The sequence below is a fragment of the Oryzias latipes genome, chromosome 22 (genome assembly GCF_053564925.1).
Source record: "Oryzias latipes strain Hd-rR chromosome 22, Olatipes_Hd-rR_3.1".
Classification (NCBI taxonomy): domain Eukaryota; kingdom Metazoa; phylum Chordata; class Actinopteri; order Beloniformes; family Adrianichthyidae; genus Oryzias; species Oryzias latipes.
Genome location: NC_136258.1, coordinates 4959538 through 4973640, shown reverse-complemented (window position 1 = coordinate 4973640; position 14103 = coordinate 4959538). Strand labels below are relative to the sequence as shown.

At 39.3% G+C, this 14103-nt stretch overlaps 1 protein-coding gene across 2 annotated transcripts in view; it reads right to left on the bottom strand.

The window, feature by feature from the left end:
• Nucleotides 1–901: 901 nt before the first annotated feature.
• Nucleotides 902–14103, bottom strand: part of enpep (glutamyl aminopeptidase) — a 29566-nt gene continuing 16364 nt past the window's right edge. Inside the window, exons 11-20 of one of the 2 annotated variants that reach the window (XM_004084237.4) lie at nucleotides 13358–13440; nucleotides 12367–12503; nucleotides 10115–10170; nucleotides 9881–10031; nucleotides 9144–9217; nucleotides 8894–8998; nucleotides 8640–8813; nucleotides 1910–2050; nucleotides 1391–1472; nucleotides 902–1295 (exon numbers count right to left, since the gene is read on the bottom strand). In XM_004084237.4, the coding sequence (XP_004084285.1) occupies nucleotides 1149–1295; nucleotides 1391–1472; nucleotides 1910–2050; nucleotides 8640–8813; nucleotides 8894–8998; nucleotides 9144–9217; nucleotides 9881–10031; nucleotides 10115–10170; nucleotides 12367–12503; nucleotides 13358–13440 (1150 nt within the window). In that variant the 3' untranslated portion in view covers nucleotides 902–1148. The remainder of the gene's footprint in view (nucleotides 1296–1390; nucleotides 1473–1909; nucleotides 2051–8639; nucleotides 8814–8893; nucleotides 8999–9143; nucleotides 9218–9880; nucleotides 10032–10114; nucleotides 10171–12366; nucleotides 12504–13357; nucleotides 13441–14103) is intronic. The other variant, XM_020699649.2, reaches the window with a different exon arrangement.

Below are 14103 nucleotides of genomic sequence, written 5' to 3'. Positions count from 1 at the left end.
CTGCTACCGCTAAAGTCTTACCTGGGCCATACTCTGCCATGGCATTAAAACGCATTAACCTCATCAGTAACCTCTGGCACATAACTGGTACACAGTCCAGGTATTTGTTCTTCTGTGGTTTATGATCTGTAACCAACCTAAAATAGTCCAGTCCATATAAGTACTTGTCAAAGTGTTCGCACGCCCATACACTAGCCAGACACTCCTTTACGATCTGTACGTATCTTTTTTCTGCATCTCTGAGGCGTCTGGAGCAGTAAGCTAAAGGTTTCCCGTGGTCCCCGTGTTGCTGAAGGAGGACGCCCCCTAGCCCATAGCTGCTAGCACCTGCTGACACAAGGGTGGGTTTGCTGGTGTTGTAGAAGGTGAGTATTGGAGAGGTAGTCAGTGCTGTCTTCACCTTCCGGAACGCCTCACACTGTGCAGGTCCCCACGTCCACTCCACATGTCCTTTCAGTAGCTCATACAATGGGTGAAAACTTGGCTAAATAATTAACCATCCCCAAGAACCTTTTGAGTTCAGTTACATTTTGCGGCTGTGCAAATTTCTCTATACCAGTCACTTTGTGTGGGTCTGCTCTGACGCCAGCCTCATCGATTATGTGACCAAGAAAACGAACTGTTGGGCCTTGTGCTGTAACCCGGAACGACTCGGTTCACGTTGACCTACGTGTTCTTAACGTGATTTATTCTGTGAAAATTTTACGTAAAAACCACACATTTTCTCAATTTTTCCTTGAATTTTCACAGTTTTTAATCGGTGCAATATTCACAAAGCAAACGTAGTGGCTGTGTGACACGGCCTTTAGGCTCTGTTCATAGTTCATCTGTGACCCCGAAACGGATGTAGCAGGTATAAACAATGGATGCATGGAAATATTACTGTATACATTAGCACCTCTCCATGGCAAAAGATGAGTTTGTTTTATTAGAAATATCTTCATTCATTTACACATCTTTGCGGACACACCGATTACAGAAACATTCGAAAGAGGTTTTTTAATTCTGCACTGAAAAACATTGTGTGCCTCTTCAGATTTTATTTCTTTCCTTTGATCAAAACGCGAAGAAGCCTCAAAAAAACATGGAAGAATAAATAATTTTTAGACAAGAACATGAAGCTCCAGAACATTCAGTTTCTTCTGTCTTCACATGACGTTCTTTTGCAACCAGGAGGCGATCTCCTCTCGGTTCCTGTTGAGCCATTCGATGTTGTTCCTCACTGTCTCCAGCGCCTGCTGGCGGGGCATCTGCCCCGCTCCTGCGTCTGGGGTCAGATTAAAGAAGTGCTCCATCTTAAGGAGGGGAGAAAGTATCACAGTTAGCCTTTGCTCATGTTTCAGTCAGGAGAAGGAGGCGACAGATGGAGAGGAGCGGCAGACGGCCTGACCTTCCACAGCTGCAGCTTGCTGTTGTATGTGGAGGAGATCTGCTGCAGCAAGCGGCCCAGGTTCCTGTCATTGATGGTGTACCTGTGAAAACAGAAGCAGCTTCAACAAAGAACGAAACCCTGAGATAAAACTGTACTCAGATTACTCATACGCCCAATCTCAACAAGGATTCTCATTTGATGAGGATCAAATGATGTGATGGGGCGGCCGTGGTGCAGCGGTAGGGCGGTCGTCCCATGATCGTAAGGTTGCAGGTTCGATTCCCGCCTTGCACGCCCATGAGTCGAAGCGTCCTTGGGCAAGACACTGAACCCCACCTTGCCTCTGGTGGTAGGCGGGCGCCTGTGTTTGGCAGCGGAGCGACCACCAGTGTGTGAATGTGTGAGTGAATGTGTGTGACTGGGTGAATGGGTCTGTGACTGTAAAGCGCTTTGTCCTTGTAGGAAGAAAGGCGCTATATAAGTATACGCCATTTACCATTTACCATGTGAAAGGCACTAGTGAGTGCTGACACCAACCTCTTTACCAGGTAGTCCCAGTTTAAGGTGGTCCAGTCCCAGGCCATGCTCTCCCCCAGTGGGTTGTAGGACACGTACCGCACCACAGTGAACAGATCCTGACTCCTCACCACGGCCTCGTCCTTCGTCGCCTCTAGGAGCCTGTCAGGCAGAGGAAGGATTACTGTCCCACAGCTCAAGGCTCACACAAACCATTAGCACCAGTTTTCACCCTGAAAACACGTAAACACTGAACTTGATGGTTAATAATCTACTAAAATTAAGCCGAAAATACTTTTGTGTCTATACATTTGGGAAACAAACCACCAGTTTCTGCTACATTATGTTTATTCCTATGCAGTGAGACATTTTGAAACCTCACATTTCAGGAGGTTCATGGATGTAATGAAGGAGGACATGAAGGTGGAAAATGGGAAAAAGGAAGATGGAGAGGGTTAGATGGAGGGGGAGGATTGGGTGTGGCACCCACTAAAAGGAGCAGCGAAAAGACAAAAACGAAGATCCTTGTCTTCACATGCACAGTGTTACTGAACAAAAGTAACGCTTCTTATTTATAAGAGCAGACATGTGTAAGAGCAAAAACATCTGTTTGTTCATGTTCTCACTCATACAGGAAGGACATTAGGTTTTCTCTCAGACCTAAATAATGGCAGCTTGTAACCAACACAGGTTAAACTTCTGGTACTGAGTGATTTGACCAACATTTGACAGGGGTGTGGCTAACAATAGCCTGGACCTCAAGCTGAAAATAAACAGATGATTGGTTTGCTCACAGTGTGATTATGAACTCCAAACACTATGAGTGTTTTTGAAACCATCATAGTTCGAGTCTCAACCCAGCCAGACTACAGCCCTCCCACCGCGGCAGGGAGCCTAGGTCAAGGCCCAACCCACCAGGGACCACCCCCCAGCCCCAGACAAGCACCACCCGGGAGTTCCACCCCAACTCCAGGCACAAACCAGGGCCCCCAGGGAGACCCACCTCACACCCTAGGCAACCACCCCCCAACTTGCCGAAGGAGGGGGGGGGGTGCATTCAAGGAATGGATCACTTTACATTTTCTTGAATCAAAGAATCAAAAGTGACTTCCGGCTCTCGGAGAAGACGCCACGCAGGCATAGAGCAGCTGCAGTTCTCAACTCTATTTACCGCATAAAAGCGTAAATATTGAGAAAAGCAATTCCTAAACATGCCGAGAAGAAACCCAGTGTCTGAGGAATATGAGGACTTGAGGAAGATGCTTGATTTCGTGCTGGAAGAGATCAAAGCTATGAAGATTGTTCATGGACAAATTCTGGATGCTATCGGAGAGGTGAAGCAGGTCCGGGCTCTGCAGGAGCAGTGCTTCAACAGGATGGATATAATCGAGAAACGAATGGATGACCAAGAGCAGATCTCCAGATCTAATGACGTGATAATCACCGGATTGAAAATCAAACCCCGGTCCCACGCGCATGCGGTGACCGCTGGGAACGCTGAGGAATCCGACGAGCAGGAGACGAGCTCTGTGGAAAAACAGGTGGAGGAGTTCCTAAAGTCCAATGGAATTTCTCTGGACACCAACAATGTGGAGATCTGCAGACCGCTTCCCAGGAAAAGAGACACCGACAAACCAGCAATCCTCTTAAAGTTTGTCAATCGGAAACACAAAGCAGCTTTATTGAAGCAAGGAAGAAATCTGAGGGGAACCAACGTTTTCATGAATGACAACCTCACGAAAAGGAATGCCGACATCGCCTGAAGAGCACGTTTCTTTAAAAAGCAGGGGATAATTCAGGGAACCTCGGTAAAAGACTGTAAAATTTATGCCAAACTCTGTGTCTCCCTGAGCAGTCCAAGGTTGTTCTTATCAGGAGCCTGCAAAATTTGGAAAAATATTTACCCACTACAGTCTAAACAAGAGATACGTGAAGATGCTGGTCTTACGAGATGAGGAGACAAACTCTACTATCCATGGCTTCTAAAAAAAACAACACTTTTTCTACAACAGTCACCCGCAACCACAACTCTCAGAGAGATCTGAATGGTGAGCAAACCGACCTTCAAATATTCAGTGATAATGACAACAACCTTCAAGACATCGACCCTGATCAATTCTTTTCCACTGTTAATATGGACTGCAAATACTACAGCATAGATGACTTTAAAAACTCTGTTAACCCAGAAGAAAAACTGTCAATCATTCACTTTAACAGCAGAAGCATGTATACCAACTTTGAAGACATCAAGGACTATTTACAGAACATCGGGCATTCCTTTGATATCATAACCATATCTGAGACTTGGTTCACCTGCGACAAGGACGCTGACTTTGAATTGGAAAACTATGAACTTAACTATGTGAACAGAGTAAACAAAAAAGGCGGAGGAGTCGCAATATATGTGGAAAAAAATATGAAGTTTACGGTAATTGATAAATTGTCTGTCGCAGTGGATGGAATACTGGAATGTCTTACAATTGAAATATGTAACTATTCAGGGAAAAATGTCATTATAAGCTGTGTTTATAGGTCGCCAGGGTCAAGCTTAGAAGTGTTCAGTGACTGGATGGAAAAGATGTTTACCTCTCTAAATAACAAAATATTATACATCTGTGGAGACTTCAATATGGATCTGATAAACCCCAGCAAACATAAAGCCACCGACGACTTTATCAGCAGAATGTATGCTATGAGTTTACATCCAACCATAACAAGACCCAGCAGAATCACTACTCAAAGTGCTACTCTTATTGATAATATTTTTACAAATAATATAGAATACACTCATATGAGTGGACTAATGATATGTGACATAACTGATCATTTACCAGTTTTTGCACTATTTGACATCAAGGTGCAGACAAAAAAAATGATAAAAGAACCATAAAAGCTATAAAAGGTTAAGAAATGAAAGAACCATGAATGCTCTGAATAATGACTTATTCAGACAAAACTGGAACTCTGTGTACAGAGAGAAAGATGTCGATATTGCTTATAAATGTTTTTTAGAAATATTTAGCTCACTTTACAATAAGAACTGTCCAATTTATAAATTCAAGAACAAATTTGCCAAATGCCCTTGGTTAACCACCGGTTTACAAAATGCTTGTAAAAAGAAAAATAACCTCTATAAAAAATTCTTAAAACAGAGGACAAGAGAAACTGAACAAAGATATAAGTCATATAAAAATAAACTAACTGAAATAACACGTTACAGTAAAAAAGTGTACTTCAATAATCTACTGAATGAAAATAAATACAACGTAAAGCGAGTTTGGGAAATATTAAATAACATCATTAAAAATGGGACAAAAAGCAAACTTATCCAGATTACTTTACAGATGAGAAGGGTCAAAGCTATGACATCAATGTAGCAGCAAACGGCCTCAATAACTATTTCGTAAACGTGGGTCCAGAGTTGGCAGCGGAAATTCCAAAATGCAAAACTAGCAAAGACAATAATCCACCCATCAACAGGATCCCACAATCAATCTTTCAATTCAATTCAATTCAATTTTATTTGTATAGCCCAAAATCACAACAACAGTCGTCTCGATGGGCTTTGAAGTAAAACATGAACTCAAAAGGATCATGAATACAAAGAGATCAATAGGAATATAGTAAAATGAACTAACAAACTGACTAAGCTATACTGGCATCCCTGCCCTTAGACCCCCCTTCGCGGTAATGAAAAACTCCTAAAAAAACGGATTCCGGAAAAAACGAAGAAAACTCAGGGGTGCCCACATGAAGGAGGGATCCTCCCCCAGGACGGACAGGCGATTTACCAGAACTCATAGAGAAAAATTAACTTATCTAAATCTACAACTACATATATAAAGTCCAGCAGACGAGCTTCATCTTTCTCTCTGATGTGAACGAAAATGAACTGATATCAATTGTGAATAATTTCAAAAGTAAAAACTCAAATGATTGTGAGGATATAGATATGAAGGTGGTGAAAAAAGTCATCTATAGTTTATCTAAGCCTCTGACATACATATGTAACTTATCATTACGAACTGGGAGATTCCCAAACCAAATGAAAATAGCCAAAGTGATTCCTATCTATAAGAGTGGAGACAAACACCAATTTACAAACTATAGACCTGTTTCTCTTCTTCCACAATTCTCAAAAATTTTAGAAAAATATTCAATGATAAATTAGCTTTATTTCTTGAAAAACACAACATTATAAATGAAAACCAATATGGTTTTAGCGAAAATAGATCAACCTCATTGGCTATCATTGATGCTGTGGAGGAAATCACAAATGCTTTGGACAAAAAGAAATATGCAGCTGGAGTTTTCATTGACTTAAAAAAAGCATTTGACACTCTCAATCATGACATCCTACTTGACAAACTGGAAGTGTATGGGATAAGAGGACCAGCGTTAACTTGGGTCAAAAGCTATTTAACGGGAAGAAAACAATTTGTCAAGATTGATGAATATAAATCAGAAACCAAAGAGATAAGTTGTGGTGTCCCACAAGGATCAATTCTGGGCCCGCTGCTATTCAATATTTACATAAATGACATATTCAATGTTTCAAAGCTTATGAAACTCATATTATTTGCTGATGACACAAATATATTCTATTCTACAGACAATCATAGGGAACTTATCAAGGTGGTGAACACAGAGTTAAACAAAATAAAATTATGGATGGATTACAACAAATTATCTTTGAACCTAGATAAAACCAAAGTGATGTGTTTTGGAAACTTCAATGCAAATAAAGAGCTCTCAATTGAAATAAATAATGTCTTACTCAAAAGTGTTACAGAAATCAAATTCTTAGGGGTTTTTATCGATGACAAAGTAAGTTGGAAGCCACACATCAGACACATACAAACTAAAGTCTCAAAAAGTATTTCAATCGTAAATAAATCTAAACATATACTAGGATACAACAATAGATATTTATTGTACTGTTCTTTAATATTACCATATTTCACCTACTGTATAGAAATTTGGGGGAATAATTACAAGAGCTCACTACATCCTCTCTTTCTACTTCAAAAACGAGCCGTCAGAATTGTACATAAAGCCGGATATCTTGATCATACGAACAATCTATTTTATCAATCCAGACTTTTAAAACTGTATGACCTTGTGGACTTTTATACTGCGCAACTTTTATACAGAGCCAGTTGGAAATCGTTACCATTCAATATCCAAAAACAGTTCTTAGAAAATGAAGGAAGCTACAGACTGAGGGAATGTAGGAACTTCAAGATCAAACTGATGAGAACCACAAAGAAAAGTTTCTGTGTGTCGGTGTGTGGAACTAAAATTTGGAACAGGTTCAGTAATGAGCTCAAACAATGTTCAAATATTCGAATATTCAAGAAAATGTATAAAGAAACTCTTATTTCAGGATATGAAGATAAGAGGATTTAAGGATCAACAGGTGTTTGAATAATTCCAAATCCATGTGTGAACTTGATTGTGGTGAAATAATCAAAGCTCTTTTAATTACAACCACTGAGTATTACATTGTAATGTGCAATAATGATTACTGAAAGGTTTGAATTACAATCAATAAGCTATTGATTCTGTTTACTTGATCTGCAACGTGTAGCAATAATTACTAGTTTGATGTTATCATGTGTTCTAATGATAATCAATTATTATTACATATCAGTATCGTTACTGTTTACTGAAATCATGAATGAATGTTTTCTGAAGATCATCAATCATTTCTAGGCACTGGATTTTGTTACTTGAAGAGAATCTATCTGATCAGAACCGGATTTAAAACTCTGTAAAACTATCAAATGAATGAACTCAGTAGGGGTGGGATTATATAAGCTTGCTTCTTCCCACTCCTTTTCAAGCAATAAATCAAACTCTACTTATACTTCAGTTAATGATCACTGTATTTAATTAAGCATATATGATTTAAGTGACATTTTTGTTTTGTTTTCTGTCTTTTTAATCTATGCATTTCATCATTTCTGTAATGAGTTTGATAAATATGTGTAAATTCTTTATTGCTTTGACTACAATGCTTGAAATAAATCAATAAAATCAAAAATCAAATCCAAAAAATCAAGATTCATTGTAATGGAAAATAAATCAATATTAAAAACAACGAGACAGAGAATCCTGAAGACAAAAACCTACACTAGGCACACATTTTAGTCCTTTTTCTGTTTTAGATCAGTTTTTTGAAGAGATGATTTTTATATAAAAAAATAAAGTTGACGTTCTGGTTTTGCCTAATTTTTTAGGGTTATTCTGATGACCCTTAGCAAAAAGTAGTCTATTTAAGTGTACTACAAGTTTACATATTCTATGCTAAAAGAGAGGTAGTGTACTTCAAGTTGACCTTTTATTTGCTATCTATGAATTGTAAACTTAAAATGTTCTGACTTGGTCTGAAGAAGTATTACGTATTCTTCCTACTCTACATTTTCAAAAGTATATTCACTATACTTTTTTTTATAACCAAGTATATTTCACAAAATAAACTTCAAGTGTACTACCGGTACTTGGTCTGAAGAAGTATTACGTATTCTTCCTACTCTACATTTTCAAAAGTATATTCACTATACTTTTTTTTATAACCAAGTATATTTCACAAAATAAACTTCAAGTGTACTACCGGTACTTTTTGTTAAGGGGAGTTCCCTGGTTTAGGTCACCTTTGCAGACCAGAGGAGTGCTATGATGGAAAAGACTCCCATAAATCTCATATTTTTTCACGGCGACTCAAACGGGTAATGTAAGTTTTCCTTACTGGTAGAGAAGGTCCACGTTCTCCACTGATGCCAGTCCATACAGCAGCTTGTCCTTCTCCTGAGCCAGGGTTGTGTCTTTGTACTTTTGAAACATTTTGTTCCATTTCTCTGGAGTGCCGGCGTTCTTCATGCCATACCGATAAACCAGCAGCCGCAGGTTCACCGCCACACTGCTGTAGGTCAGACAATTGTCCGGTTACCAGCCGTCTCTCTGCGCAAAGTTAAGCTCTGAAGCTGAGAGTCAAGACCCAACCTTAGATCGCCACCAATCCACTGGTCAAAAAGGTTGGAGGCTTCATTCAGAGCATCCTGGTCTCCCATCTGACACGCGATGCTGAGCACTGTCTCCCTCAGCAGCCTGCAACACAGCCCTCAATGTTAGAGCAAACACACAACTTCACACACTGTGTGAATATCCACATTTCCTCTTCACAACAGCATTGAAAACCACAGTTTACGGCAACAACCAGCGTTCCTTGATTTAATCGTCCTGCTCTGCTTACTTCTCCGTCTGTGGTCCCTCATCCGTCCATCCAAGCTTCGCTGCGATTGTTTTAACGTGTTCTCTGAAAAGTTTCTGCAAAAGTTCAACAGAGATTAAAAATACTGAAGAAAACTCAGAAACAGAAATCTGTCCAAGGGGAAAGCCACGAGAAGAAGAAAAAAAAGCACAAACAAAACTTTCTGTGATTTGATGAGGTCGGCGTTTATCATTCATTAATCACTGCCAGTCAGAATGAAGTCACACTGCAGTGCTGTCACTCAGTTTTCCTCCATGACAAAATATTCTTCTTTCTTTATATTTAAATGTATTTTATTAACATGTACTGAACTCTAACTAATGATAACTGGGGCAGCTGGCTGTAGCTGTTTAGTTGGGAAAATGTCTTTTATTCTGTTTATCAGTGGTTAAGAATTCCAAAGGAAATGTTGGTGTTTCTGGGGAGAACATCTGATTCCACATAACCCTCCACTGGAAGAAACATGAAGTCACTTTGGATTGCACATCTGGCAGAAGACTAAACCTAACTTACCAGCTCACTTGACGATTTACAACTCAACTTTAACTACACTTGATTTTCACAAACAATAGACAAAGCAAAAAAAATTACATTACATTGACATTAAAAAAGGTTAAAAAATACTAATAAAGCAATTTTCTTTATGATTTAAATGACATAGAAAGGCACTTCAAAAATAATTTTAACTTTAAGCTTTTACGATTTGATGATCGTTTTACCTGAAACTTTGCGTAGAGATCGTTATCAAAGGACAGCATGTCGCGAACGTAGGCGATAGAGGAGGAAACACGGCTCCACACGATGTAGTCAGCCTCATTTTGCAGATACAATGTTAGATTAAAGGCATTACCATAATCAACAACGTCCGCCCTGAGGGATGGAGATGAGCATGAGTTATATTCTTCCAGCAGTTCCACCGAAATTATAAAGAGTACTTTCAGGAATATTTTTACCTTGCAAGAGAAAAAACATCATCAATGAAACTTGCACGATCAGCTGCATCAAACTCCTGCAAAAATATCAATCTTTTGCAGACTTTCCACAGAACGTTTGAAGTATTTCAATAACACATACAGAAAAAACAAATGAAGCACATAAGTAGAAATATTTGTGTTAGGTAGATTATTTTTTGTTGCAACAATGTACCTTTAGTAATGAATCTTTTTATTTACATAAACCGAGCCCTATTTGCCAGGAAAAAGTATCGTAAAGAATAATTCTTTCAAAGGAAAAAGTGTAAAGATCTTAGTTTTGTAAAAAATAAGATGCATTTGTAAAAAACAAATGTTTGTTTGGAATAGACAATTGTAAGGAATAAATGTTCGTAACAATCTTTTTTTCAGTAATGCATTTCTAAGGGGCATGTTTGTTGGAACAAGCTTTTTAAATAATTTTTTTTAATGGAAAATACACATTTGTCAAATAGGATTAAAACAATAAATGACTGCCTTGCTCATATTAGACTAGAACAGTCTGCTAACGTTCTTGATTTGAATGAAAACAAGACTGAGGTAATAGTGTTTTCCCCTGATGGTCACAAGGATCATGGTCTTGACCTCCTCTCTCTATCCCCCTTTCAGCAGTCAGTAGTCACAAATCTTGGAGTAAGGCTTGATGCTGCATTAAAACTGAACCTCCAAATAAACGTCGTAACCAGATCATGCTTTTCTCATCTGCGACGTTTGGCTGGGATCGAGTCTTTCCTATCAAAACCAAAGCTTCAAACTAGCTACGGTTACATGGACAAAAGTCATCAGAATGAATGCCTGATCAGAATAAAAATGCACCGTGTAAACACCGTTCGGAATGCTCTGCCCCGTTCAGACTCAATCGGATCAAAATTTCCTACCGATTGAGAAAGGTGGGTTAAGTCAATTGTTGATCCGATCATGGTGCATGTGAACGATTTATTCCGATCGTGGGTTCTGCTCTGGTTTTTACGTCATGCATAGACTGTGTAGCGATCCTGTCCTGGAGCATGAACAGGACCGGCCGGCTGCTCCGCGTGAGCAAACCGTGTCTCTGAGCAGAGCAGCCGGACTCGTAGCTTCGTGCTTGCGGGCCCAGGAGGGGTTTGGACCGCAGTCCGTCCTGCTGCTATGCTTGAGTGAGCACATATTTAGAAAATTGTGAGCAAACAGGCACTTAATAATAATCCTAACAATAATAAAGGCACAATTAGAAGATCGTCTTGCTATATGCAGCAGCTTTGTTTGTTTACAATGGAACTTGCTGTTTCTTATTCTACAGCCTTTTTCGATATTTTAGATAGTTCTGATCCGGACCAAAAGCGTGGCATTTGTAAACGTTTGTTATAATCGGATGAAGTTTTTCTGGGCGCATGTACACAGTTCAATTCTAATCCGATCTTTGATCCAATCAAAGACATTTTGCACACGTAAGCGCAGCTACTGTGACACATGTCTTTGTTTTGTCCAGACTAAATGATTGTAGCTCCTTATATGCTGGGTTGCCGAAAGCTTCATTGCCAAAGGTGCAGCTGGTTCAGAACGGAGTGGTTAGATTTACCTGCGGTGCTAAGATGTTTGAGCATATAAGCCCAATGCTGGTCTCATTGAACTGACGGCCAATTGAACATTTGATTTTTATTAAAATTCTTGTTTTTACATTCATGTCACTCGCAGGTCTTACCTCTCCAGTTTGCCTATAAAATATTCCCCCTGCGTCGTATTTTCGTATATATTATAATATTCGTCCCTGCGTTCTTTGGACCAGTGGGTGCTGCTGGTTCTTCGAACCAAGAGCAAGTTCCGGGGGGGCCGTGCCTTTGCTGCTTTGGCTCCTAAACTCTGGAACAAGCTGCCACTAGCTATTAGAGAGGTTACCCTCTTGGAGAGTTATAAAGCTAAACTGTTGCTCGAGTACTGAGCCTTAGTTTCTGCCCAGCTGACCTTTTGTTATGTTCTTAGTTTTTGTCTAATTGTTTTTAAAGTTTTAGCATTTTTTATTTATTGATGTAATATTATGTACAGCACTTTGAGCTTCCTTGAACTGTGGTGGAAGGTGCTCAATAAATGAACAGGTTGTAATGAACAGGTTGGAATAAGAATTATAGTTTGGATAAGGTTCTAAGAAAGGCCTTGTGCTAATGGAAACCCAACACAAGGCCAGGAATACAAGTGTGCCTATGTGTGTGTGTGTAGGTGTTTCGTGCGTGTGTTTGTGTGTATGGATGTTTGTATACCGAGAAGTCAGTGATCAGCTGCTGGCTTATGTCGGTCCACATGTGGTCATCATGGTTGACTCTGTAGAACCCCATGTGGTCATCGTTAACCTTAAGCAGGCCGTCAGTTGAAGGTGAGTAATTCATAAGAATGAGCTCTGAAACGGCATTGGGATTTTTAGTATGCACGCACACGCGCGCGCGCACACACACACACACACACCCACCCACACACACACACACACACACACACAAAGTTTTTAGTTTTTCTAAGCTTGCAGAACTTTTTTTTTTCAAACAGATTCCAACAGTTGTTGTTAAAAGATCAGATACTTTAATGGATATTAAGCAGCAGGATTTCCTGCATGTTCAGTCAGTCCTGTTTCAGGGAGGATTTAAAGAAATACATTCATTCCTCTTTTAATCCATTTGTTTCCTTTCAGGATCAATGGGCTGCTGGAGCCTATCCCGGCCACTAGCGGGCGAAGGCTGGGGACATCCAGGACAGGTCCCTGTCTGCCGCAGGGCAACAATTACACACCCATAGACACTCACATCTATGTACAATTTAGAGTAACCATTTCACTTGAGAAGCACGTTTTTGGACAGTGGGAGGAAGCCAGTGTCCCCAGAGAAAACCCACGCATGCACAGAGAGAAATACTTAGTTTACAAAAATGTTTAAATTTGTTGTGTTTATTTTTGTGACTATTTGGTCTGGAGATCCAATTACCTTAATGCATGACTTTATTTAAGTGTGTAATACATCTACTTTTTCCCATCCAACTAAGAAATAACAAAAGTATGAATAGTCACATGGCTTCCATTTATATAAAGCAGGTTCAAATAAGTGTTATGACTGCAGAAGTGATGAAACAAAACGGAACAATTAAGACGGACAATTGATAAATAATTATCTTCTGCTCGCCAACCAAGGATTTTCCTGTGAAAGAGCTCCAATACACATCCATCCATTATTATTCCACAGGTAGACAGAAGAATTAAGGAGTCACCTTTGCTGTTCTTGTCAAACATGACAGAAACGTTCTTGTTGCTTTGTGTAGAGTGCCATTTGACAGGGATTGTCCAGGTGTATCTGTGAAAAAACAAAAAAGTCCATTGAAGGAATTTTCAGATTAAATGGGAAGAATGTAAACTGATGAAACCAGGTTTGGACAAAAACAATTTAAAAAATGGAAAAGGAAGTAAGTCAGGTGTCTAAAGGTAAATAACTCCAATCTAGCTTTTTTATAAAAGCAAAACAGAGTGTGAAAATAGAATGAAAACTACAAAAGCTGTTGATGGGGTGAGACATTCCTTTGACCAGATTGATATTTATGGACTTGGATCATAACTTTCACTCCATTTGAGAACTCCATCAGCACCTTCAGAAAACCATTGTTCTTTATTTATGTGTTGAAATGAATTGGATAATATTCAAAAAAATTGAATTTATCCACGGATATTTTGAATTTTAAAAGCAGATGTACTTCCAAAACATCTGCACATGTTTGAAACTGCATTTAAATTAAATGTATCTGTCAGACCATTATCCAAAGTAATTAAAACTGATGTTCATAACCAAAAACAGTCACACATTTTCTGAACTTAGTGCTCTGACAAAAATGTCACAGTTGAAATTTTTGCCAGGCCTGGTAAACAATCACAGTAAAAGCCTGAAAGTCCACAGGAAATATCAAAGCTTCTGTCTTCGTGAGATAGAATATTTTCCTTTTATCAGCCTGAGATGAAGATGAGT